Source organism: Mus caroli, unplaced genomic scaffold, assembly GCF_978045245.1.
Source record: "Mus caroli unplaced genomic scaffold, Mus_caroli_1 scaffold_13, whole genome shotgun sequence".
Lineage (NCBI taxonomy): Eukaryota > Metazoa > Chordata > Mammalia > Rodentia > Muridae > Mus > Mus caroli.
The window spans coordinates 42,474,236-42,501,990 of NW_028227268.1; the positions used below are offsets into that span (position 1 = coordinate 42,474,236).

General features: G+C 47.9%; 1 protein-coding gene across 3 annotated transcripts; it reads right to left on the reverse strand.

Annotated features, from left to right (window-relative positions):
* Nucleotides 1-1,421: 1,421 nt before the first annotated feature.
* Nucleotides 1,422-27,729, reverse strand: Adap2 (ArfGAP with dual PH domains 2). 3 transcript variants are annotated; one of them, XM_021176036.3, is made up of 11 exons: nt 27,485-27,729; nt 26,676-26,806; nt 24,747-24,838; nt 21,444-21,523; nt 19,881-19,993; nt 16,392-16,538; nt 11,817-11,900; nt 7,928-7,990; nt 5,764-5,841; nt 4,602-4,830; nt 1,422-3,440 (listed from the first exon to the last, which is right to left on the reverse strand). In XM_021176036.3, exons 1-11 carry the CDS (start codon nt 27,576-27,578, stop codon nt 3,406-3,408), a joined length of 1,146 nt encoding a protein of 381 aa, XP_021031695.1. In that variant the 5' UTR covers nt 27,579-27,729; the 3' UTR covers nt 1,422-3,405. The 3 variants fall into 3 exon arrangements, with proteins under 3 accessions (XP_021031695.1, XP_029339432.1, XP_085685891.1); XM_029483572.2 differs by lacking the exon at nt 11,817-11,900; XM_085829765.1 differs by lacking the exon at nt 1,422-3,440 and having other exon boundaries at nt 4,549-4,830.
* Between the last annotated feature and the right edge of the window lie 26 nt (nt 27,730-27,755).

Here is a 27,755-nt window from a genome sequence, read left to right on the forward strand (position 1 = left end):
ACTGTCATTTAAAAAACATGAGTGTGAGTGTGTGTGTGTGCATATGTGTGTATGTGTGCATGTGTGTGTGTGTGTGCATGTGTGTTATGTGGAATCTCTTAAAAACCACCTCACTCTGCTGAAGAGAGGAGAGAAAGATTACATCTCTTCATTCCACTGAAAGGAGAAGAAACAAAGAACCATCGAACAAGTACCTTGGGCATCTGTTGCTCTTTAACATTTCAGCCATGTGAAATTTATTTTGGTTCTTCTTTCCTAGCTTGAGGCCTTTGAGAATTTTCTTTCCTCAGCTTGAATTATTTCCTTTACCCCTTCCCTTTGACTAACCTCTACAGTTTGGAGAATCTCTCTCTCTCTCTCTCTCTCTCTCTCTCTCTCTCTCTCTCTCTCTCTCTCTCTAAGTAAAGAATTATTTATTTGGTTTTTGTATATGAGTACATTGTAGCTGTCTTCAGACACCCCAGAAGAGGGCATCAGATGCCATTACAGATGGCTGTGAGCCACCATGTGGTGGCTGGGAACCAGAGTCCTCTGTAAGAGCAGCAAGAGCCCTTAAACGCTGAGCTGTTGCTCCAGCCCTCTTGGGGAAAAAAAAAATTAAAATAATTATTATTCTGTTCCTTTAAGGGCTAATGATGGAAGTATACTAAGCATAAAAACAAAATAAACCTAAAATTAAAAGGAGCAATTCCTACACTTTACACACATCCTGACTGTTTGCAGCCTGACTCCAATGACTTGTAAGCTTCTAGAGTTTTCCTCCTAATGACCCATGAATGATCAGCCTCAAGGTCAACAGGTGCCGGGAAGTGTTCTGGTTAACAAGATAAAGAGATGCTCATCTATCTACCCAGATATGAAGCCTGTGCAATCAGCACAGCACAGAAGATGCAATCAAGTAAGTCCCCTTGTAATGGAGAAACTTCCTTTCCTTGGGCAGCATAGTTGTTCTCTCTGAGAATTCTCCATCTCTGTGCAAGCCTGGCTGTCCTAGAAGTAGCCCTGTAGACCAGGCTGATCTCAAATACACAGAGATCGGCCAGCCTCTGCCTCCAGAGTGCTGGAATTAAAGGCAGGCACCACCACTACCTCCAGGCTCTCTTTTGCAACATTTTATGTAATCTTTTTTGTATCTGTTCTGGTTTGGTAAATACTTTTATCCTAGTACCTCCTTTGGTCAGTATTGTTCCCTGCAAAACCAAGGACACATGCCACCACTGAAGGCCACACTTCCAATCCCTCCCATGAACTTTGAAACAATGTCTCACCAGGTTGGTGTTCTCAGACTCTTTGGCTCAAATGGTCCTGCCTGAACCCCCTGAGTGCTTGGGTCTACAGATGTACCCTCCGTGCCTGGCTCTGCTGATATTGGATTCTCAAAGGAAAACCATTGACTTTGAAGAGTGAAGCCTGGGTGTTTTATCAATGTTTTAATATGAAAACTCAAATCTATATAAAATGTTCACAAATAGGAAAATAAATGTCCATTTACATTTCATTTAGACTCATTAGTGGTATGCGCTCTGTATATAGATACAGAAACACACACACATGCGTTCCATTCATGTACATATATACATATACTGATTGTTTTACTTTAGTATGTGTCCCGAAGGACAGGAACATTCTATACAAACACATCATGATTGTTACAATTTTACAATATTGTCATCTAATATACATCCAGATCCTAATTTTTCCAAAACCAATTATGTCCTTTACAGTGGCGTCTTTTAAATTTTTATTTTGTGTATTGTTGTGAGAGTGTCTGATCTCTGGAACTAGAGTTACAAATAGTTGTAAGCTGTCATATGGGTGACAGGTCCTCTGCAAGAGCAGCCAGTGCTCTTAACTATTGAGCCATTTACCCAGCTCCAAGGTTTCTCTCCATCTCTCTCCCATTTTTAAAAATAAGATTTATTTATTTATTATGTAGTGTTCTGCCTGCATATATGCCTGAAAGCCAGAAGAGGGCACCAGATCCCATTACAGATGGCTGTGAGCCACCATTATGGTTCTGAGAATTGAACTCAGGACCTCTGAAAGAACAGCCAGTGCTCTCAACCTTTGAGTCATCTCTCCAGTCCTTCTCCCGTCTTTTTGAAACAGAATTTCGGTGTAATGCTGGCTGTCCTGGAACTCACTTTGTAGACCAGGCTGGCCTTGAACTCACAAAGATTAGCCTGCCTCTACTTCCCAAGCACTGGGATTAAAGGCATGCACTACCAATGCCACTCAACATTAAGGTTTCTCTCTTTTTAAAATCCAGGTTCCAAACAAGAATCCCAAACTGCATTTGTTGCCATGACTTGGTACAGGCTTTGTTTTTTCTTCTTTGAATGAGGGTTTCATGTAGTTCAGGTTAGCCCTTCACTCTCTGTGTACAATAGCAGAGCCTCTGATCGTACTGCCTCTACTTCCCTAATGCTAAAATTATAGGTAGTACCACCCCTGGCTTTGGTCTGTCTGTCTGTGTCATCCCCTCTCCTGGTTTTTTGTTGTTGTTTGAAACAAATTCTCTATATGTAGCTCTGGTTGTCTTGGAACTCAACTATGTAGACCAGGCTGACCTTAAATTCAAAGAGATGCACCTGCTTTTGCCTACTGAGTGCACAGACCTAAAGGTGTGTACCACCATGCCTGGCCAATTTTACCTTTTATAATCATGACATTTGAAGAATCCAGGCTGACTGTATAGCAACATGTAAGTAATAAATGAATGTCTGAGGATTTCTTCATAGTTAGGTTTAGATTAAACTTTAAAAATTTTGTCTGGATGCTGTGGGCACTTTTTTTTTTTTATTGCAACATCCACCCCTATCTGTAGTTTTTGTTGTTGTTTGCTTGCTTGCTTTTGTTTCTGTTTTTTGTTGTTGTTGTTGTTGTTTTTAGTTTTTCTAGACAGGGTTTCTCAGTGTAACCTGCCCTGGCTGTGACTGTCCCAGATCTGCCAGTCTCTGCCTCCTGAGTGCTGTTTTCTCTGTTCTGGTTTTTGGTTTATTTGTTTGTTTGTTTGTTTGTTTGTTTCTGAGACAAGGTCTTGCTATGTAACTCAGGCTGGACTGAACCCCCAGTGTAGTCCAGGTTGTCACTGGGTTCATGGCACCCTCGCCTCTTGCCTGGTATGCGTCACCATGGCCAGCTCTTGGTGCAGTTATGAGGAACCCTTCAGGACTTCTAAGTTTGGAGAGCTGAATTCTTCTCCATACCAGCTCCTCAAGACTGAGGAGTGTTTGCTGGAAGGATCACGGGGAGCCGTAGGATCAACCACACCCTGAGTCTTGATGGAGTTCACTAGCGGGGCAGCTGCTGGCCTCGGGGCTTCCTTCTGGACAACTAGGGCTGAGGTGAACTCTTCTCCAGGACTTCAGATGCTCAGTAGCCAGCCAGATCCTCCGAGATGGGTCACCCCAGGCCACAGCCAGTCTCTGCTGATGCGGCTGCAAGGGGAAAAGGGGGGCTGGGAAAGGCAGCCATGCTAGTGCGGCTCCCCCGGCAGGACATGTGTGTCCTGACAGAGGGAGTCAGGACAACACTGAAACTTTAAATGAGAGAGAGGGAGAAGGAAAAAAAAAAAAAAAAACCAGACCAAAGGAGAAAGACAGAAGACAGAGAGGAAAGGAGTGGCAGAGACTCGGGGATTCAGCCCCACAGAGATCAGAGAACAGCTGTCAGAGTGCTCAGTCAATTGCCTTCTATGTCCTTGGGCTTGGGAACTGAATGGTAAAGACAGTTGTGGGTTAGGTTTTTTTGTTTGTTTGTTTTCTTTGTGTTTTAGGTTTTAGAAACAGTCTTGTTAAGTAGCTCCAGCTGTCCTGGAACTCACTATGTATACCAGGCTGGCTTTGAACACACAGAGCTCTACCTGCCTCTGCCCCCAACACTGAGATCAAAGGCCCAGCTGGGCTAGTTACCACACCAGGCTGAGGTAGTTGTAGCCATACTGGTGAGTCTAGGGAAGCACCAGGGCTCCCCCTACCCCAGGGCCATTGGGGTCACCTGTTCGGTTTGCACTCTTCATAATACAGAGTTTTTCCTTTATGCCCTAGAAGCTCAGCCCTGGGCCAGAGCTTCCTCCCTAACTCAGTGTCTCATAGGGTTGTCAACAGATGGGAAGAGTCTCCTTGTGACAGACACATCTGGGGTGAAGAGGAGGGAGACAGAGAGTGCTGAGGAAAAAGAGAACACTAAAAATAGCCTTCCCTCTGGGTGGGGAGGAATCCAGAATCCCTGTGGGTTCCCGGCAGGCAGGGTGACCTCTGCTAAGGATCCCAGGACAGTGTTTTCTTGTGAGAAAACAGACAAGGGTGTGCGGGAATCTGCCCAGAGGGTAGAGCCAGCCTCTACTATTCTGCTAGGACCAAACTCCTCCTGAAGTTCATGAGGACAGCTGCATAGAGGAACTTGGTGAAGAAGGGACTTTTGGGCCAAAAAAAAAAAAGTGCAATGTGTGCTTTTCTTAAGGCAGGAAGTGAGGGAGACTCAAAAAAAAAAAAAAAAAAAAAAAAAAAAAAGCTGAGTCAGGCCCCTCTGGGACTGCAGTGAAGGAGCCCTTTTCTGCCCTCACCCAAAAGAACCCCCACCCATCCCCCACTTCTCACTGAGGAGGTGGAGGGGCGACAAGGGACTGGACAAGACGCCCCGCAGACTCTCCAGCCATTCTCGCTGTTCCTTTTCAGTGGGGCAGGTGAAGATGAATTTCCGCTCCGGAGTGATGACGGTAAGTCCAGCCTTCCAGCGGTTCCCTCGGATGCCCTTGGGCAGATCTTCCCATACTTCATATCCCTGCTCATTGCTTCCCAGAAAAACCTGGCCCAGCTCAAAAGCATCCTGAAAATGGAAGGCATAGAGTCATCAGAGGCTGCCTTGGGGCAGAAGAGCCCTTGCAGCCTGGCCAGTCCCAAGGTCAAGTTTGGTAAAGAGGTGAGTATGTCACTGCCAGATTTGACTTTGATTTGAACTGTTAAAACCTCAATTACATTGCACACAAATCTGCTGAAAATACTAACTATTAGAGAATACACCAGGCACGGGATCTCAAAGGCAGTTTTTTTTTTTTTGCTTTGGTTTGGTCCCTGAGGATTGTGCCTAGAGTCTCAAGCACGCTAGGCAAGCATTTAGCAGAGGCTAGAGCTCTCTCTCTCTCTCTCTCTCTCTCTCTCTCTCTCTCTCTCTCTCTCTCTCGCTCTCATTTTGACATTAGGTCTCACTAAATTACCCACGTTAGCCTTGAACTTATTCTGAAGTTCAGGGAGTCTTTGAATTTGCAATCCAACTGCTCCAGCCTCCTCAGTAGCTGGGGTTACAGGCCCAGTGCCCCTGGGCCCAGTTCAACTTTACATGTTAGCAACTTTTATACTCATCATGGCCACTTCTGAGCAAGGCATTCACGCTAAGCCAATGTTTTGCAGAAAGGAAATGCAGCATCGGAGAGCTAAGTGCATACCCAGCCTAAGGTATGGCTCTGCCACAGCAGGGCTGAAACTGAACAGAACCCAGGGTCCCGCCAAACTGGACTAATCCTGAGCCTATAGTCCTAGCCACTCTACTCCAGACCTCCTGGTTACAAGGGAGTGGTAACACCTCCTCACTTTAAGCACAACTAACAGGAGGATTCTGAATGGAGCTGAGTGGGAAGCAGGGATTCAGGTGTCCTGTCCTGGGTTCCGCTGCCCTAGGATTCTGGGAGATGGCATATTATGAGGTCAGCATTAGCCAGCCTGACTGGGAACGTGCTAAGGAGAGATCAGGAATGACTCTTACCAGGGGGTTCTTATAATAGAGCAGCCTCCGTTCCTGCGGATCCAAGGCAAACCATCTTTTCTTGAAGGGTTCTCTATGCTGCAAAAGAAGGAACCTCTTAGGAAATGTGACAAAGTCAGGCACAGGGGTCAGGGCCAGTTCAGAGAGAGGTTATCACACTGGTTCTCCAGCCTGGCTACTGCAGTCAGACATGCACTAGAGCTTTTCCCTGGGGCCAGTTCCTGGGAATGCATACCCTCCCCAGTAATGGCTGGACAGAGACAGAAGTCCAGCCAAACTGGTTCTAGGGTCCACAGCCAAACTGGTTCTAGGGTCCACAGGTCTGGGCACCTGGTCAGACTCTGGGTTGTATGTTTTGTTTGTTTATTTGCTTGTTTGGTTTGAGACAGGTCTCACTGTGGAGTCCTAGCTAGGCAGGACAGGGATCCCTCAGCGTGCTGGAATTAAAGGGGTAACATTACTAGGAGGCAGCATCTGCTCAGATCTGGAAGGCTTCAGTCCAGCCCCTCTTTGCCCCCAACCTCCTCCCTCCCTCCCTCCCTCCCTGTTAGTTTTGCTCTGCACCTCCAGGTGCTGCCTAGGAGTGCCAGGTGCTCCCTCTTTCTTGGGCTGTGACAAATAAGTCTCAGAAGAAGGAAGCCAGGGAAGTCAGAAGTGGCTCCTGCTTACAAAGTTGAAAGTGCTGCCCTTGGCTCAGGGAAGGAAAAGACCTGAGGTAAAAGCCAGGGACTGTTCCTGGCTTCTGAGGAAGGAGTCTATCACAACCACTTGACCAGTTTCCAACTTCTGAGCTAGCTTGCTTGCTTTCTTTCTTTCTTTCTTTCTTTCTTTCTTTCTTTCTTTCTTTCTTTCTTTCTTTCTTTCTTTCTTTCTTTCTTTCTTTCTTTCTTCCTTCCTTCCTTCCTTCCTTCCTTCCTCTCTCTCTCTTCCTTCCTTCCTTCTTTTCTTTTCTTTTCCTGGCTTCTGAGGAAGGAGTCTATCACAACCACTTGACCAGTTTCCAACTTCTGAGCTTTCTTTCTTTCTTTCTTTCTTTCTTTCTTTCTTTCTTTCTTTCTTTCTTTCTTCCTTCCTTCCTTCCTTCCTTCCTTCCTTCCTCTCTCTCTCTTCCTTCCTTCCTTCTTTTCTTTTCTTTTCTTTTCTTTTCTCTTCTCTTCTCTTTTCTTTTCTTTCTTTTTTCCTTTCTTTCTTTCTTTTGGAGACAGGGTTTCTCTGTGTAGCCCTGACTGTCCTGGAAACTTGCTCTGTAGACCAGGCTGGCCTCGAACTCACAGAGATCCACCTGCCTCTGCCTCCTGAGTGCTGGGATAAAAGATGTGTGCCACTACCACTGGGCTCCTGAGGCTTTTTTTCACACTGTCCTCCAACAACTTTCAGGTTTCTCTTATCACCTGTCCTGTAACACATTATATAATTGTGTTTTGGCGTTGAACCCCTGACCTTATACATTTGAGGCAAGCCCTCTGCCTTGAGCTATACTGCCACACCGTACCTCACCTTATTAAATTTCCAGTTTGAGACAGGTGGGGGGGGGGCTCACTACACTGTGCAGACTGTCTTTGACTTTGTCAGGTTAACTTCAAATTTGTAGTCCTTCTGCCTCAGCCTCCTAACAATCTGGGTCTGTACAACCTTCCTTTGGTTTACAGGAAAGACCAGGTTCCTCCCTTGTGAGACATCTCCTTGTCCTCCTTATTGTAGTGAGAGGACACAGGACCTGGTGAGGGCGTGGGCTCAGGGGAGCCAGGCTGAGTGTGAGGAGGAAGGGTTCAAGGTCATGTGTTTTCAGACTAGCCCAGGTCTCTCTGACACTGCCCTGGTGGACTCCTAACACAGCATCTGCTCAGAGGCCCTCTCTCTAGGGAGTTTCTTTTTCTCATGGCTTTCCTGGGGTTAGAGTGTAACGGCGATCAGAGGAAGGATCTAGTGAAGATGACAGGGTGGGACATGAGAGGAAGAACCCCTCAGAGCCATGCTGGGTCACACACCAGACAACTCCTAGTCTCTACTCAGTGTGTCAGCACAGAAGCTCACAAACACTGGTGTTCTTTCCTTTCTTCTCCCACCCACCCGCCCGCCAGCCCCACCCCCACCCCCGATTTTCTCCTTTATCCGTGGTTGGAATAGAACCATATTGAGTAATACAGAAAACACTAGGATGTACCTTTGGACCAGTCTTCTCCATGAAGCCTTGTTTGAGGTAGTTCCTGGTGATGAGAGGCACGAGCTGGAGGGAGAGACAGAGGCTGTGATAGTTTGTATATTCTTGGACCAGGGAGTGGCACCATCTGGAGATGTGGCCTGGTTGGAATAGGTGTGTCACTGTGGGTGTGGGCTTAAGACCCTCACCCTAGTTGCCTGGAAGTCAGTCTTCCACTAGCAGTCTTTGGATGAAGACATAGAACTCTTAGCTCCTCCTGCACCATGCCTGCCTGGATGCTGCCATGCTCCCACCTTGATGGTAATGGACTGAACCTCTGAATCTGTAAGCCAGCCTAAATTAAATGTTGTTTTTTATAAGACTTGCCATGGTCATGGTGTCTGTTCACAGCAGTAAAACCCTAACTAATACAGAGGCTGACCCCTATTTACACCCAGAGCTTAAAGTTTCAGATTGAACTTGGCCCCAAGACACAGAGAAGTTTGGGATGGGGAAGGGTGTATGGCTTATGGGTTATATTTGGAGTCTGCACTGGATATAATACAAATAGTTCAGCAAAGCCAGTCCATGAGCCCCAGTATGGTTTCCCAGCATGGCTCAGATATGCTCTAAGTACTCCATTCATCTCAGATTATATAGATCAGGCAAGACTGTTAAGAGAGCCACTTGACAACAGGTATGGTGGTGCATGCCTTTAACCACAGCACTCAGGAGGCAGAGGCAGGCAGATCTCTGAATTTGAGGCCAGCCTGATCTACAGAGTGAGTTCTAGGACAGCTGAGGCTACAGAGAGAAGCCTTATCTCAATAAATAAATAAATAGATAGATAGATAGATAAAAATAAAAAAAAATTTTAAAGATTTATTTATTTATTATATGTAAGTACACTGTAGCTGTCTTCAGACACTCCAGAAGAGGGCGCCAGATCTCGTTACGGATGGTTGTGAGCCACCATGTGGTTGCTGGGATTTGAACTCTGGACCTTCGGAAGAGCAGTCGGGTGCTCTTACCCACTGAGCCATCTCACCAGCCCAAAAATAAAATTTAAAAAGGAAGAAGAAGGGGAGGGGAAGGAAGAAGAAGCAGAAAAGAAAGAAGAAAACTAAGGCATAGAGATGTGGGAGAAGACTTTACTGATGTCATTTGGCTGACTTGACAGCATGAAGAGGTGGGATTTGCACTCAGGACTGACAGGCAGCAGGACAGCTTCCTGTGTACCATCACCACCATGGTACTAAAAATGTAAAGATGGCAGAGGCCTTTGACCAGATGCCCCACCACGCTGGTGCCAGCTGAGACCCGGTCACAGATTCTGACACCGGCTATAAAGAGGAGATAGCAGGGTAGACACATTGAGGAAACTCTGGCCAAGGTGTTAGGAGGCCACCAGAATCTCAGCACCACTTCTGGCTCAACCAGATGTTCCCTTGGTAAGCTTTCTGTCTCTGGGGGTCCATTCCCTACTGTGATCTCCAACAGCCCTACAGCCTGCGTTCCTAGACTCAGAGAAGCTTCCAGGGATTAGAGTGACTTCCTATGCTTCCTGGTAGTGGGGAGATGGGGACTAGACAGATCTAGAGCATCAAATGGCAGTCTAATGGCAGTCTAGATTCCTAAGGACATAGCAGGGCCCTGCAGCTGCAGGGGCAAAGTTGAGGGAATCACCACAGGAAGCAAGAGAGGGAAGTTGAGGCCCCAAATGAAAATCTACACCAGACTACTCCATCTCTCTTCAAATATATTCTATAGGACTTATTCTTAGTTTGGAGAAAATAGGCCCCAACTGTTTCATATTCTCAATTTGAACAGGCACAGGGTTAGTCTAGACCCAAGAGAAACAAGGGAAGCCACCCGGCTGGAGTTTTCCTTCAGTATTCTTTCCTACACTTCAGACATTGGCTCACTATATTAGCCTGGCAGGGGCAGGGGGCCATGGTGACAGATGAGCACACTGACGCTCAGAGACCATGTCATCTTCTGGACAGCACACTAGGCTCTGACTCAGGTCTATGTACACATCTTCACTTCCCTCCTCCCTCTGCCCACTCCCAACATGGTTTTCCTGTGTATCCCAAGCTGGCTGGATTTTGAACTCACTCTTTGGCTCAGGCTGGCCTCAAACTTTCAGCAATTCTCCTGCCTCAGCCTCCAAGGTGCTGGGATTATAGGCTACTAAACCTACCTTCTTCCTTCCTCGGGCTGGGAATGGACTCCAAGGTCTAACACAAACGAGGCAAGGGCTCTGCTGCTGAGCCACACCCCCACCCTGTGTGCCTTTCAGGTGAAAGGATTGTAACTCCACAAAGACTTCCTGGGTTCCCAGCACCAAATTCTTAAGACTGAGCACCACACCTAGATATAGGAAGGACAAGAGCGAGACAGGCAAGTGTGGTAGAATATGGCTGATGACGGAGGCAAGGGAACCTTGGGGACATTGGTTAAAAGATGACTTCCTCCACGCAGGACAGGTAACCAAACAGAGGAAGCCTGGCCAGATCTAATAAGGCTGAGCACCTGCCCTGTGCCCTCCCCTTGTGCCCTCAGTCAGCACCCTGGACTCTTCACTGAGTCAGCAGTAACCACCTCTGGGTGCTGACTAAGCATCACAATCTCAGCTTTGAGCCTGACCCCTGTCCTTGCTGGAACTGTGCCTAGGGAACTTTGAAACGGGTATACCACAGTTACTCAGCTCCCTGCAAACCCCAGGAGGTGAGGAACATTTAGGTTTTCAATGAGGGTCTAACAGATGAGACTAAGAGATCACAGGTTAAGATGGTCTCATGGCTAGCGTGCTTGCCGTGCAAGTGTAAGGATCTGACTTTGAACAACAGTATCCACATAAAAAAGCTGAGCTTCGACATGAGGGCCATAATCTCAGCACTAGGGAGACATAGACCAGAGGATCCTTGGGGCTCACTGGACGGCCAGCCCAGCCTAATGGGAGGGCACAGGCCAGTGGAGAAAGATTGTCAAGGTAGATAGCATCTGAAGGATGACACATGAGGCTGACTTCTGACCTCCACACACATAGACACACATGTGTATATATAAGTACACACACACACACACGTGCCCACACCTTTCATTGCAGCACTTGGGAGGCAGAGGCTGTCAGATCTAGGTGAGTTCCAGCCCAGCCCAATCTGCCTCGTGAGTTCTAGGCCAGCCTGGGCTACTCAGTGAGACTATGTCACAAACACCACCACCAAAACCCAAATCAAAACAAAACAAACCCACATCCTCAATCACAGAACCTCAGAGCTTAGAGGGGACCCTGAAGGAGACCTGGACCAGCCACCATCTTCCTAATATGGAAATGTGTTCAGAAAGGTACCTGTAAGGCTTACACAGTATGTCAGTAACAGAGTAACTGTGAGGGCCTAGGGCTCCTGGCTTAAACTACCATTTTCTGCCCCATGTCATTCCCAGACAAGGCTGCAGGAAGTAGATGTAGAGCCCAGATATCTGGGGACAATCGATAGGAAGTCCTCAGCTTACTGTTACCTTTACCACCACAGGCAGATCCCAACATCTCCCAAGGACAAAGCATCACAGAACACAGCTATGGAAGGGCAATGGGAGCAATCACCAATCCCAACTCTCAGTTCTAAGTAATTACTATATAGGAAGGGTCCAGATAAAATGGGCTAGAAGCACGGTGCATACAGTAGGTAGGCTCATTTGCATCTTTCAGTGGGAAATTTCAGAAAGATGTTCAGAGGCTGAGGCCCTTGACCCCACAGAGAGTTGTTTTTTCTCCAGCCTTCCTAGGCTTAACTGGCTTAACTGCAGTAAACCTTGTCTAGCCCCTGTGTGTCTTAGGGGTCAAGAGACAAGAAGAGAAAAAGGGAGGGGATGGAACACGCAGAAGTCAAGTCCACATTTAGCTCACCTCAGACTCTGGGAGATCAGGAAAGGCCAATTTCAGGTATTGCAGGCGGGCTGCACGGAAAGCATTGAACCAATCCACTATCTCCTGCCAGGAAAGATGCACAGCACACACAGCGGTGAGATGGGTGGATGTGGGAGACCCTTGCTGACAGGGCTAGAGGGAACGGGGTCACTACTGCGCGCGCGCGCGCGCGCGCACACACACACACAGGTTCAGGAAATACACACTTCACACAGCCCCATCTGGGAACATCTGGAGAGGGTGATTATCAGAGCCCAGGGGACTGCCCTGAGCTAGTCACAAGTCACAGACAGGAAGAGCTCCCAGCCACGGAAAACGACAAGTGTGAGCTGCACAAAAAGGCTTAGGACACTTCTTTAGGTTTAGAAGACACTCCTGGATTCCTATGAGCAGACTGGTGTGGAGTCGGGTTAAGACTGTATTCCTTAGCACTAAGACTCCCAGGGGCTGTGATGCTGTGGGGTGCTGGGCCACAGTTCTTCAGGTGGGGGTGGGGGCTGCATGTGGAGACATTCCTCCATCAGAGATGCTTGGGAGGGACCTGGAATGCACAGGCCAGCCACAAGGGGATGTCACACTGAGAGCACATCCTTCATAATGGTGAGCCAACATCATCTCACAGGAGAACCACATCCCCAAGGGTTTCTCAGCAACTCTCCAGTCAGCCATCCTGTCCCCTTCCTTCCTTCCTTCCTTCCTTCTCCCCCACCCCAACCCATGCTTTCCTTTCCTCATGTGTATGTGTGCATGCCTACACCCACACGCATATATGTGCCCCAGAGTGGGCCTGTGAAGGACAGAAGACAGCCTTGGAGATCCCCTGTAACTGCAGTCAGAAGCAGCTGTGTGAGCCACCATGTGAGTTTAGGGAACTGAACCCAGGTCCTGTGCAAGAACAGCAAGTGCTCTTAACTGCTGAGACATCTCTCCAGCTTCCCCCTCCACCTCAATTTACAATGTTTAGAGAAGCCTTCTACAACTTCTGTATCTCCAGAGTCCTTTTTACTTTTTTGTTTGTTTTTTAGTATTTATTTATTTATTTATTTTTGTGGTGAGTCTCATGTAGTCCAGGCTAGCCTCCTCAAACATCTAAGTAGCAGAGATTAGCCTTGAACTCTTTTTTGTTTGTTTGCTTTTATCAAGACAGGGTTACTCTGTGAACCTTTGGCTATCTGTGGACCAGGATGGCCTTGAACTAACAAGAGATATGCCTGCCTCTGCCTCCCAAGAGTTGGGATTAAAGGCATGAGCCACCACTGCTGATACTGACAACACCAGTGTCACCACCGCCTGGTTAGCCTTGAACCCTTGATCCTCCTGCTTCTTCCTCCTGTGTATGGCGATTGCACATGCGTACCACATCACCTCTTCATTTTATTCTTATGTTTGATACAGGAGCTTGTCATGGAGGCCACACTTGAACCTTGTTGTCCTCCTGCCTCTCTCTCTCTCTCTCTCTCTCTCTCTCTCATCCCCACTCCAATCACTACCTACATTCCCACCACCCCACGTGCTTCTTCACTACCTACATTCCCACCACCCTACGTGCTTCTCCTTCCTACCCTACCCACCCTTTGACCTATGACAGTCCATTCATTCCATACATTAGTTTAGATGTTGTAATAAATTCCTATGCAAGTATTTCACAGTGGTAAGACACAATGGAAGCCTTCTGGGTTGCTCCTCCCCCAGTTTCTCTGAGAACTGATCCTCAACCTCATACCCCAACAGTCCCCACCCTGCCTTGGATACAGCAGATGGACCAATAAAGAGACAGGACTGAACTTATCAGATCTGCTCTCTCCCAGGAATCTGGGATGGAGAGGCAGAAAGACTTGCTGGGAGATCTGTGGTGCAGGGCGCAGAGGTCATGCACTGATTGAGGAAGTCATGTGAGTGCAGACTCAACAGAGAGCAACAAGTTCCTTTCTATGCCCAAAGCCAGACACAGCCAGACACACAGGCCTAGTGGGACTTCTGAGCTCTCTTGTCCTGGTGTTTATTAAGGGTGTTCTTGGCAGGTATGTTGGCCTATGCCTACAATCTCAGTGGGAGGAAGGTTGAGGCAGGAGGATTGCTCCAAGTTCAAGACCAGCTGAGCTACATAGCAAAATACAACTCCTCCCTAAAAAGGAAAGAAAATGAAAATCAAAAGTTCTTGGGTCTTAGGCATTTGGAAAATGGAGCCACCACAGAAAAAAAGGAACCCAGCATGTACTTGGGCTATATTTATATTCACAGCGTAAGGAGAAGAAAAACAGTCTTACAGTCCTGAGCAGACAGTAGCTGCAGCCCAGAGTGCTTCCATCACCTCTCACCACTGTCAAATATTTTCAAGGTGATGTTTCCTGGTCACTCGGTGCTTAAAGGTCCTGTGGGAGCAGGTGTGGTGGTACACACCTTTATTCAGCACTCGGGTGTGTCCAAGGCCAGCCAAGTCTACACAAGTTCCAGGCTAGCCTAGATTACCTGGTATGAATCCTTCAAAATAACAACTATAACAACCAAGTCCCCAGCTGGGCGTGGTGGCACACGCCTTTAATCCCAACACTCAGGAGGCAGAGGCAGGCAGATTTCTGAGATCGAGGCCAGCCTGGTCTATAGAGTAAGTTCCAGGACAGCCAGGGCTACACAGAGAAACCCTGTCTCAAAAAACCAAACCAAACCAAAACAAAACAAAAAACAAAAAAACAAACAAAAAAAAAACCCCAACCAAGTCGCCAAGCAAACAAAACCAATCTACAAAGCAGGTTAAAAACGTGAGAAAGGTGGGCATTAGGAAGCAGTCCAGAGTCACCTCCCCAGTTTGAGGGACCCTTGGAAAATCTATTCCTCTAACTCCAGATAGCTGCTGCCCAAGGTTCTCTCACCAGCAGAATCATACTTCCACATAAAATAAAAGGAAGAGATCTAATTTTAAAAAAGTGTCTTGGCCGGGTGGTAGTGGCACACTGACCCCAGCACTCCAGAAGCAGAGGCAGAGGCAGCCAGATCTCTGCGTTTGAGGCCAGCCTGGTCTACAAATTGAGTTCCAGGACAGCCAGGGCTGCACAGAGAAACCCTGTTTTGATCCTTCCCACAAAAAAAAAGTTGTTAAATGGACGCTGGACTGAGGAACTCTCTACTGTGTGACCTGAGTAAGGGACCTGACCTGTCCCTGTCCCTTGAATGTGGGGAGAAAGTATTTTCAGGGTTGTCAAACATTCAGACTTGAAGGCTGACAGTCACCAAGAACGTCTGGCAAAGTTAAATGACCCCACAGTGTCAGCCAATGCTTCTCCGTGTGTACTCAGCATCTCTGCCTGTCCTGTCACCGACTATGCTGAGCCAGTTCACTCTCACATTTATCCTTTGCTTGACTGCTCTGCTCCTACCGGCTGATCTCCCCGTCTTGCTATGTATCCTAATTCGGCTGCAAACCCATGATCCTCCTGCCTCAGTCTGCCACGTGATGGGACTACATTTCCTAAACATTTTTGTGTGTCCTAATCACTCAAGACTCTGTGAAAGTTTCTAATTGAGCAGGTCTCGGGTGAACTGAGACTAGTTTTGCTTATTTATTTTGGGACTGGACAGATAGATGGCTCAGCAGTTAAGAGCACTGGCTGTTCTTCCAGAGGACCCAGCTTTAACTCCCAGGACCCACACTAATCTATAATTCCCATTCCAGGGGAGTCTGATACCATCTCCTGGCCTTGTGAGCACCATGCACGAATGTGATACACAAACACGATGCAGGCAAAACACTCCTATTCATAAAATCACATATTTTCTTAAAAGGTATTTGTTTCTACTTAATGTATTTTACCTGCATGTATGGCTATGCACCAATTAAGTGTCCTGCATACACAGAAACCAGAAGAGGGCACTGGAGGTCCTGGAACTGAAGTCATATTGTGTCTGTGCCGGGAACTGAACCCAGGTCCTCTGCAAGGGCAGCAGGAGTTGCACTGAGCCATTCCTCCAGGCTCACAAGATCTTAAGTCATATGGATGCTCTTGGTCCAGTTTGAGATGTGAAAGGAAAGATCCTGGCCCAGTCCATTGACCCTACCTCCTCAATCACAGTCTCTACCCTACTCATACCTGCCCTTTCTTGTTTGTTTGTTTGTTTGTTTTTGTTGTTATTGTTATCATCTCACTATGTAATCCAGGTTGTCCTGGACCTCAATCTATAGACCAGGCTGGCTTCAAACTCAGAGATCCACATGCCTCTGCCTACCTAGTGCTGGAGCCTGGTGTGTGCCACCATAGCCAGTGGATTTGCTGTATTTGGCTAAGGTCCCCTCTGCTAACTTTTCTCTCCCTGATGAGTGTACACTGCCCAGATATGTTCACAGTACTTGCTAGGTTCATCTATATCCCATTTTGCCTTCCTCAGATCTCTGATTCAGAGTATAAAGTGGAAATAGATAAAGACACGCAGCAGCAGCAGCAGCAGGTCTCCAGAAGCAGCTGAGTGCATGATAGATTAAACTTGCAGTGGAGGTGATAAGCTGAGCTCATGGACCAGGCGCCATGCTGGAGGCTGCAGAAGTAACTTGAGTCATCTCACCTTCCCACTGTCATGATAAACAAACAGGTTCCTGGTGTGGCCCTCTTTCCTGTAGGTGATCTGCAGCCCGTGGGGATGTCCGATCTTCTCTGTCTGGAAGGTGGCGTTTAAGTCCTTGATGCTGATGACAGCCTTTGGGGCTTTACCCTAGAAGAGAGAAAGGATCCTCAAGATACCAATGGCAGCAGGTGCCTTCCTGCCAAGGGCTTCAGTACAAGCCAGTCCCTAATACATAACCCTGGGTTGCTCTGATAGCCCCTGAGCTGGAACAGGGCTGTTCACACGTTTTAGCCACAGACCCTTTCCTGGAGCAAACCGAGCACTCCTGTGAAATAAACAGCCAGACAGCAGCTCCTTGGGCAAGGACACGTGGTGGGAGGACTAACAGATGCCCCTGCACCAGCAGGAGTCATACTGAACTCTTCTCTGGCCCATAAATTTTAAAACACAAATTTAAATTCCAAGCCCTGGACCTTGAGCTTGCTAGACAAGTGCTTTACCACTAGGGGACACCTCCAGCTCCCTTTTGCTATTTATCTGTTTGTTTGTTTGTTTATTTACTTACTTACTTATTTATAACCTGTCACTAAGCTATACCCAAGTCCTTCTATTATTCTTGTATATGATTTTTTTTTTGCTAGAAAATGTTTTAAATTTTTACCTATAGTGTAATATTGTTACTGTTATCCATTTTGGAAGATTGTTATATTTATACTGTGTGTATGTCTGTGTACCTGAGTATATATCTATGTGCACCATGTGTGTGCAATGCTCTCAGAAAACAGAAGAGGGCGTGAGATCCCCTGGAGTTACAGGAGGTTGTGAGCCACCTAATGTGGGTGCTGGAAACCAAACTTGGGTTCTCTGGGAGAGCAACATGTGCTCTTAGCTGTTGAGCCATCTCTCCAAACCCTACTTCATCCCTCTTCATTGCTGAGCAGCAGTTAATTCTCACTTATATTATTATTTCCTTAGTTAATTGAAAGTGGAAATTTATTTTGTGGGTTTTCTTTTTTCTTTTTAGAATTGGGCTAAAGTTCTCTCTTCTCTTGTTTTGTTTTGTTTTTGTTTTTGTTTTTGTTTTCAGACAGGGCTTCTCTGTGAACCCCTTGCTGTCCTGGAACTTGATCTGTAGACCAGGCTGGCCTCATACTTTCAGAGGTCTACCTGCCTTGGCCTCCCGAGTGCTGGGATTACAGGCCTGTGCCATCATGCATGACTGCCCAGGTTAGTCTTTAACTCTTGGGCTGAAACTCCTCCTGCCTCAACCTCCAGAGAAATTGTGACTCTGTTTAGCTTAATTCTTTGCACAATCCAAAATTTTTTCATAAAAATGAGTTACTTTCATAATTAAAAAAAATTCTATTTGGGGAAAAATGTTTAAAAAAGAAAAAGAAGCCAGGCATGGTGGCGCACGCCTTTAATCCCAGCATTTGGGAGGCAGGGGCAGGCAGATTTCTGAGTTCGAGGCCAGCCTGGTCTACAAAGTGAGTTCCAGGACAGCCAGGGCTAAACAGAGAAACCCTGTCTCGAAAAACCAAAAAAAAAAAAAAAAAGAAAGAAAGAAAAAGAAAAAGAAAGAAAAGACTCATATGAAGAGCACTCCTGTAATCCCAGCACACAGGAAACCCTGGCAGGACAACTGAGTTAGAGTTAACGGCCCACAGGGGCTACACAGCAGGACCCCATCTTGAAAGAAAATCGAGCAAAAGTGAATACAGGCCGCTGTCACCTCCACTGCCTTTAAAACACAACATACTGGACTGGACTGAGACTGAAAATCAAATAATCTTTATCCAGCCAAGGAGGAGACCCTGTCATGGAGACCAAGTTACAGCCACCAGTCACCAGTGGGGTTTGGGCCCTGCCTGACCAGAGGAAAGTTTCTCTTCCTCCCTTGGAAAAAGCGGTCAGGGTTTAAAAGTGTTCGGTCCCCACTTTCCCCCCTTATACTCTGTCCTCAGTCCAGGACATACCAGCTTGCCCTTCTAGAACTGTCTACTCCTCTAGGAGAACATCAGGGAAACACACAGACCAAATGCCTCAAGGTCGAGCTGCCGAGCTCAGAGCTCGCCCCTCTGCTGCTCCTTCACATTCAACTTTGTTAGCACTTTTCGGTTTTTTGTTTTTGTTTTCCCTCTGTTCTCTAACACTGGACCGCCCCAGGGCTCACTGTGGTAGCTGGCCTCCAAAGATACCCTCACCACTTCCTTCTCGTCCAGTCGTCCCCAGAAGGATGTAGAACTGTATCCCTCCCTGTAAGGAAGGCTGGATGCATGATTTGTCTTGACCCTGTAGCATAGAGTTCCTGGCCTGGCCTTTTGAAGGCTTGGCAATGTTGTTCTTTTATTTGTTTGTTTGGCTTGGTTTTGATTTATTTTTAGGTTTATCTTGTTTTATGTGTGGAAGTGCTTTGCCTCCATGATGGTATTGTGTGCTAGGTACACAATGTGTGCCTGATGTGTGGGAGTTCAGAGGAGGGCCTTGAGTCCCTTGAAACTTGAGTTAGGGGTGGTTCTGAGCCACAAGGTGGGTGCGGAGAACCACACCAGAGTCCTCGGCAAGAGCGACAAGTGCTCTTAACTGCTGAGCCATTTCTCCAGCCCTTGTTTAGACCGGGCTTGCTATATAGCCCAGGATGGCCTGAAAGTCACCATGCAGTCAGCCCAGGCTGGCCTGGAACTCACTGTGTCTATCAGGCTGGCCTGGAACTCATGGATACCCACGAGCTTCTATTTTGGGGGCACAGGGATTAAAGGCAGGTGGCACCAATCAACACCCAGCAACAATCACTTTTGCATTGAAGCAAACAGCCTCTGTGCCTTAAAGAGTCTTGAGCCAGCTGTGCTAGGGATGACTTCAATGATAGAGCGATGTCCAGCCTGCATCAAACCCTGGACTCAGTCCCTAGCATCATTAGAAGAAAAAAATAAAACAAGTAGAACAAGAAAAATGGAACAAGTAGACTCCTGACTGACTGACTGACCACAGGGTTCTCCAAGGCAGTGGGCAAGGGAGAGGGAGTTTACTTTTATTTTATTTGCTTAATATTTATTTATTTATTTATTTATTTATTAAACAAGGTCTCACCATACAGCCCTGGGTGTCCTGGAACTCACTATGTAGACCAGGCTAGCTTCAAACTCACAGAGTGCAGCCTGCCTTTGCCTCCCAAGTGCTGGGATTAGTGTCACAAGTCATTTGCCCAGTCTCATTTAAATGAGTAAACCAAAATACGTAAATATATCTCAATTAAAATTGTTTTTAGCCAGGCGTGGTGGCCCAGTCCTATAATCTGAGCACTCAGAGGGCTCTCTATGAGTTCAAGGCCATCCTGATTTAAGTAGTAAGTTCTGGACTAGTAAGGGTTACATAGTGAGACTATGTGTGGCTGCTGGGGGGCTGGGTTGACGGTAGCCAAGGAGAAGTAGGAGAAAATCATCCTTGCCAGGGCTGCGCCTGAGAGACACAGGCAGCCTGGCCTCTTACCTCCTCCTTTGTGTAGTACTTCAGGAGGCCTTCCCTCGACAGAAGGACAAACCGTCTTCTCAGGAACTGTGCGTTGTCCCGTCCTCGCTTCCACAGGAACCCTTCTCGGTTACCTTAACCACCAAGGGCAAGAAATGAGCCATGAAATCAAATAAATAAGCTAACCTGAGGCTCAAGGGACCGAGTGTGGAAGAGCCTCCCCCCACCGCTGGAATGTAGCCAGTCTGATCTGTCCCTCTCAGGTGCGGGACACAGGTCCTATCTGGGGCACTTTATATGATTTCAGTCTCCCCCCACCGTGCAAACCCTTCTTCCTCACTTCTTCACGAGTTCCCACTGCTTTCTGAGAAGAAGGCAGGGGTCACGGGGCCTGGGATCCTAGGATTTAGGCTGAGGAAAGGGTGCAGTTATAAGTTCAATGCCAGTCTTGGCTACATAGCAAGACCTTGTCACAGAAAAACAAACAAAGAAAAAAAGTGTTAGGGACATGGCCCAGCAGTTAAGAGCACTTGCTATTTTTGCAAAGGATCCAGGTTCCGTTCTCAACACACACATGGTGGCTCACAACCATCCATAACTCCAGTTCCAGAGGATCAGAGAATCTCTTCTGATCTCTGAGGGCACCAGTATTACATGTGGTGCACATGCATACTTTTGGGCTAAACAATCATACACATAAAAATAAAGTTTTTTTTTAATTTAGGCCGGGCGTGGTGGCACACGCCTTTAGTCCCAGCACTCGGGAGGCAGAGGCAGGCGGATTTCTGAGTTCGAGGCCAGCCTGGTCTACAAAGTGAGTGCCAGGACAGCCAAGGCTACACAGAGAAACCCTGTCTCGAAAAACCAAAAAAAAAAAAAAGAGTGATCCTCGGGCTGGAGAGATGGCTCAGAGTTTAAGAGTACTGACTGCTCTTCCAGTGGTCCTGAGTTCAATTCCCAGCAACCACATGGTGGCTCACAGCCATCTGTAATGGGATCTGATGCCCTCTTCTGGTGTGTTTGAAGACAGCTACAGTGTACTTATATACATAAAATAAATAAATAATTCTTTTTTTAAAAAAAAGAGTGATTCTTAAGACATCTATTAGTTGGGGAATAATGTGTACTCCTAGAAATCCTGGAAGCTGAGGTCCTTCAAGACCTTTGTCAATGGGCAGTGGTGACGCACGCCTTTAGTCCCAGCACTTGGGAGGCAGAGGTAGACGGATTTCTGAGTTCGAGGCCAGCCTGGTCTACAAAGTGAGTTCCAGGACAGCCAGGGCTATACAGAGAAACCCTGTCTCGAAGAAAATAACAAACAAACAAACAAACAAATACCCAACCAGAACACAGACCTCAAAACATTAAGATGGTAATGTTTGGGCTGTAGAGATGGCTCAGTGGCTGAGAACATTGGCTTCTCTCTCAGAGGATCCAGGTTCAAATCCCTGCTATATTCACATGGCTCAAAACTGTCACAACTCCAGGGGATCTAATACCCTGTCATGGCCCTGGTGTGCACTGCATACATGTGGTGCATATACATACATACAAACATACATACATACAAAACGGTAACTTTACCTGGGTGTGAGACAGCTTTGTCATTAGCCATAAACTCCTGTCTTTCATACTTAGCTCGAATCCATTGTTCCTTTAAGACCCTAAAAAGAGAATTTTTGGTTAGTTGTGTCTTCAGTGTCTTCCCAAGTGACTTCCCAGACTCTGCAGCAGGGGGTGGGGACAACCCAGGAGCTGCTGTCTCAAGATACCCAGAGGTTCTCCTCCTTAGGATAGTTAACATTGGTGCTGGATGGTTCTCTGTAGTGGAAGTGGGGTGTCCTGTGCTCTATGGAATATGCAGCTGGACCTCTGGCTTCTATCTCCTAAGTAGCCTCTGCTCTCCAGATGACACACAGGGAAATTCATCTTCTGGAGAAACACTAGACTGACCCTCAACCCTCTGAGTCAATGATGAAGATATCAGCTCCCCGGACACTTAACCTGCCCCCACCACCAGCTCGGGAACTTGAGCAGTAAATGTCCCGGATCTACTGATGAACTCTGGCCCACCACACTGCATAGAGCAAACTGACTCAACTTTCTGTTTCATGTCTTTTGAAATGAGGTCTAGCCTATCCCAGGCTGACCCTGAGGTGTTCAGAGTAGCTGAGATTGACTTTGAACTCATGATCTTCCTGCTTCCACCCCATACCCCCTATGCCACCAAGTGCTGGGATTACAGATGTATGCCACCATATCTGGTTTTATGTAGCACTGGGGATCAAACCCAGCACTTTAAGTTAAGCAAGCACTCTAGCAACTGTGAGACATTGCCAGACCAAATTATTGTACCTCTCTAAACATAGGAAACGAGGCAGTAATAAACCTGCCTTCCCTAGTGCTGTTGAGGTGGCCGTTCCTATGTAAAGAGCCCAGCACTATATTCAACACAAAGTACGGTGGGTTGTTTGTTTGACAGTGACTTACTATGTTGACTGGCCATGAACTCACAAAGAACCGCTTGCTTCTGCCTCCCAGACAGTTAGAAGGTGTGCTTCCCAACACCAGGCTCACGGTAGGTTCTTACTGCTAACCTTGATCAAATGCTATTCTTGACTGCTGTGAAACTGCGCAGCTGAGCGCAAACCTGTCTCCATTGTTTGTTCCTTCTTATCTTTTCCAGGTACGTGGTCCAAAGGTTAGGACTGAATGGCCTGGGCACAGGAGTGACCTAGAACTGTACATCTGACCCAAACAGGCCACCTCGAGCTTTGGGTTGCTCTGGGCTGTATAGGCCAAAGGGACCAAAAGTTAGAGACTGACTGGAAGCCCTCTCTGGGCCATGCTGGGCAGTACAGCAAGCACCTGCAAGAGGATTCGCTGCCAGCTGCAGGTATTAGTCAGCCTGAGAGAAAGATGGCTGACAAGAGCCATGAGAGTATAGACCCAGTCACATATGACCCCCCGGTGTGGCTTCTCCATCCTTCTCCTTTTCCTTGGTCATGTTTGAGATCCTGGTATTATGATCTTTTTCTTTTTCCTCCCTCTTGTTTCCTCTTTTATAAAAAAAATACATTTATTTATTTTGTGTACATATGTATGTGCGTAACTGTTCACTCCACAGTGCACGTGTGGAAGTCAGAGAACACTGTGGGAACCATTTCTCTCCTTCCTTCGTGCAGATCTCAAAAATGGAACTTGGGCTCTCAGGCTTAATGGCAGGTGCCTTTGCCCACCAGGCCATCTTGCAGACCTTTGCTGATATTGTTTTGAAATAGGATCGTGACATACTGTAGTCCGGACTTGTCTCAACCCCCAACTCCTCTGGCCTCAGCCTCCCTAGTCTCCTTAATGCCAGGATTACAGGTGTGCACCATCACACTTGGTATGGTATTGTCCTTCTTGAGGGTGACTTCATATCTGTCCTTCCTGGTGTCTGATCTTCAGAGCCCACATAATCTTTTGGTACCTGAACTAGGCAAAGCTAGAATTCTGTGACTTACAGTCAAGAGTTCTTTCATTGTTTGAGGTGAAGCTCAGAGGTAGAGGGCTGGCCTGATATGCACAGTCCTTGGTTTTGATCCCCAGCACTTCCTAAGGTACAGCCTTTCCCCTAAGACAGAGAAGGTGGCACCAGGCCCAGCATGAAGATGGGAATATTGGGCCATAAGACCAGCACTGGGGGACAGACTAGAGACTGGGGACTCTTGTTCTGCTCCCCAAGGCAGGGAATGTAGTAATTTTAAAACTGGAGAGAAGAGGCCACCAGCCCTCGGTCAACAGGGATTATAATGCAAAAACATTTCTGGGAGTTACAATAAGCAAGGCTGGACGGGTCAGTGTAGAAAGCCCATGCAAGAGATGCTGTTCAGGGCCTTGGGGCAAAGGCTGTGTGGTAGCAATGCGGCAAGGTGGGATAGGTTCTTTCAAATGGTGTCCAACATAACTCTCAGAGGCGTGAGGGACCTGGTATCGCTGTAAAGTAGACACTGAGAAATGCATGCTGGGTGACATGGGAGATGCTTCAACAAATGGTGTCATTTTATCCACATCATGTTGAAAGGCATGTTCCTGTTTAATACTTTTGAAGGAGGACTTGGGCTACATGCAGAGGGACATCCAAGGGGCTTGGTGTCTTGGCCACCTTCTTATAGCTGGGTAGCAGTAGAATTGTGGGGAGGGGAATCCTGAAACCCTCTGCATATAAAAATGTGCTTCCTTGCCACTCCACATTGGCATCAGTAGGCCTTGGGTCACCTAACTGCAAGACCACAGAACCACCAATCATAGTTATGTATTTGTGCAAGGCCTGGGAGCGCCACGCTGAGAATCAGTGGTTCAAATATAACTTTGTAGCCATGCCTGCATGGGACTGTGTGTGTCTACCTGGGGTCACGAGTTTGGGGTCACTAGGTTCTATGGTCCTTCCCATCCCTCTCCTTTACAACCCTCTTGCTAGACTGGGTTTTCCTAGTGTCCCTTCACACACATCAGTTTCTGTCTACGAATCATAGGGTGACAGTCATCCTTTCAGGGTCGCTGAGGATGTTTGGCAATAACACACGCAGCATTTAACACGGAGCTTGCCCCACTTGGGAATGCTCCACAAATATGAGCGGCTTTTGTTTTGTTTGAGGTGGAATCTCAGGTAACCCATGCTGATTTCCACCTAGCTGTGTAGCTGAGGGTGATCCTCTCACTCAGCTCCTGAGCATCAGGAACACAGGCTTTTGCCACCATGCCTGATTAAAGGCAGGATTTCTATGCACCCTCCATGGTAATACCAAATCCATCCTTCTATCCAGATCACAGGAGAACTCACCTCAGACAGATACCAGGGACAGAGAAGGGCTGGGGACACCCCTCCCCAGGTCACCCACTTACAGGCAGTCGTTGGCCTGAGGGACATAGTAGAAAGCTGGGACTCTTGCTTCAAACTTGGCTTTCACATTGAGGTTCCCATGGTGAGTCATGAACTGTAAGACAAGAGCAGATTGGCGTAATTGTAGAACTTGAAAATGAACTTGAAATGAAACCATGGCTCACCCAGAAGACGGTGATTGTTGGGTGTGGTGCCCACACAGACCTTACTCCTAGCAGAGCCTGATAGATCTTTTGAGAGTTCAAGGCCAGCCTGTTCTACACAGGGTGTTCCAGGACAGCTGGGGCGATGTAGAAAAATCCTGTCTATAAATAAATAAATAAATAAACAAATAAATAAATGCCTGTGGTTTTCACTGGCTCTGAGGCTGGGCCAGGAGAAACTGCTTCTCAGGAGCCATCTCACCAGACATGGATAGCCCTAGTTTGGTATAACGTGGGGATATTGACAACTATGCCTTATATAAGAACAGCCCCTTACATCATAGCATATTGGGTTCTCTCAATCATTTTAACACTACTATTCTGTTTTTAAAGAGGACACTGGGGCTCAGAGAGGTTAGGTGGCTTGTTAAGGCACAAAATGAGGATCTGAAGCCAGCTCTGCTGGACCACAAGGCTCATGTTTTTTTGGTTTTTTTTTTTTTTTTTCTCTCACTCAATCCACAGACAGCCAAGCCCCCTCTTAGCCCTTAAAGCCTACAGGAGACTGGGGAAGCTAGAGAACGAAAATGGCTGCCAGCCCCATAGAATTCCCCCATGTTACCAGAGACTCAGAGTGGGTATTGTGTCCAGTGATATGTTGATGTGCCAGTGGGTGTGACATAGCTGGGTTAAAGGCAGGGATGCCAGTTATTATTTTTTTTTTTGTAATTTGTATCTCTGGACACAGTGAACACTATCTTGCTCCCTGGGGACCCTGGAGCTGTGTCATAGACATGTATTGCCTTTGGACTCCTGGTGATCTCCCCAAGTGAAGACGTTGCAGGGGCTTAGAAGTCAAAAACCTGTGAGTGTATGGGCTAGCTGGCTGAGTACCCGTCTTTCCTTCGCCTGAAATAGAAGCCTTGAATGGGTAGCCACTTTGTCTTTTCAGCGTGCTCTTCCCACACAGAACATAGTAGGCTTCTAGTGATGTCTGTGTGGGTTGAATGGTAAAAAGCCCAGTCCAGATCCCACCATAAAAGGGAAGTACTCGGTAATGTTACCCGCTTCCCCCGTAGTCCTTAAACCTCTGCGTTTACCAGTGCGACGTTGACCTGCCTGTTGTCTTAAGGCTTTCTGGCCAAAATGCCTTTACCCCCTAAGTTGAGGATTCCAACATACGAATTTGGCAGGGAAGCAGAGTGGGCTGGGAAGGGGCAAGGGACCTTAGGCTATGAATCTGATGTTTCTCTTCCTCATTTCCTGTCTTCTACGAATGATGACAGTAACTTAATTCACTTTGTGTCTGGGCTTAACCTGTTTTATTCTTACAGGAGCCAGTGATAGACATGTCCAGTACATGGGTGTGGAAACAGACTCCATAGTCAAGAATAAGGCCCTAGCACCAGGGCTGGAGGGCTCAAGAATGAAGAGCACTTACTGCTCTCGCAGAGGACATGGGTTCGATTCCCAGCACCACCATGGCCGCTCACAACTATTGGTTACTCCAATTCCAGAGGATCTGGTGCCTTCCTCTGACCTCTGAGCTCCTGCGCATGCCTGGCATACATACACTCGGGAATACACACACACACACACACACACACACACACACACACACACACACACGAACTCAGGGCCTTTGCTAAGACACTGTGTTTCCTCTCATTAATCATTGCACCTCTCTGGGCTTCATTTTCCTCCTCTGTGGAATAGGAGGAACACCTGCGTCCCTCCTCTTTTCCCTCACGCCCAAGTCCAAGAATCTGCACTTGCGTGCCAGTCTACCTCCACCATACTGTCGTCCCAGAAGTCCAGTCTCACGGATTTAACTTTGCTGATGTCTGGGAAGTTGCGGTGGACGCCAGAGCAGTGGAGACAGATGAAAATCCCCAGCTTGTAAGAGGCCCAATCAGGATCTGCAGGGTGGAAGAGCAGGATCTCCGCTGAGCTGGACAAGGACTGGACTAGGGTGCAGGGACAGGCTGGGCTGGACAGTTAGGATTCTGGGTCGGAGGCAAGCTCTGCCCACGCCGTCAATCCTTTTTCTCTTGGTCCCCAAACTTGGACAACTGAGGTGACAGCATGAACCGTGCCTAGCCCACCCTTTGGCTCGATGACACCCAGGAGACCTCGGAAGGGAGAACGGAGGAGAGCAGGCAAGTGAGGGACTCGCTTGGAGGCTCAGGGTTCGGAGCCAGCCACATCAGCATCCTCGGTCATCGCGCGTGCGGCACTGAGGGTCGCGGGGCCCAGGAGGTACCAGGGTGAGGATCTCAGGGTCCGAGGACGCGGTAAGGGCTGGGGATCGGAAATGGTGTCCAGAGCAGGGTCCTGGGGTAAGGTGCCGGGTGAGAGAGCGAGAGGGACCCAGGGCATGGACCGCATCTGATGCGGAGGAGAACCAAGGTCCTGGGCTTCGGGAGCAGGGAGACAGAGAGACGTCGGGGCCGCCCGAAACTCTCCAGTGAGAAGGACTGGGGTTCCAAGCGAGAGCGAGTCTGAGTAGCTCGTTGACGTGCTCCTAGGGAAGGAGCCGGTGGACCAGGAGCTGGGGCCGTAGCTGGCTGCACCTGCCCCGCACACCGCGCCCTTACCCGCTGCCCCGCAGTCGGCGCAGTGCCCGTTGCCGGTGCCTGTAGCCTGTAGCAGCTCCAGCAGCCGTTTCTTGTTGCGCTCGCGGTCGCCCATGGCCGGCCCAGAGGTCTCAGCGGGGCTCAACCCCGCCACCTCTGTGCTTCCCGCTCCTGGACGCCCATGGTCCGGCGTTTCCCCGTTTCCCCGAGAAGGATTCAGATCCCTAAGCCTCTAGGACAGTTCGGCCGCCGGCCCCGCCCAAGGGACATCAGGCCCCGCCTCCAGGTCTCC

Excerpts from the sequence above, each read along its gene's own strand:
- Adap2 (XM_085829765.1), bottom strand. The coding sequence starts at position 27,578 with ATGGGCGACCGCGAGCGCAACAAGAAACGGCTGCTGGAGCTGCTACAG. Across the intron at positions 24,839-26,675 it reads GGGACGACAGTATGGTGGAG|TTCATGACTCACCATGGGAA; the intron begins GTAGACTGGCAC and ends CTTGTCTTACAG. Across the intron at positions 19,994-21,443 it reads CAAAGCTGTCTCACACCCAG|GTAACCGAGAAGGGTTCCTG; the intron begins GTAAAGTTACCG and ends TTGGTGGTTAAG.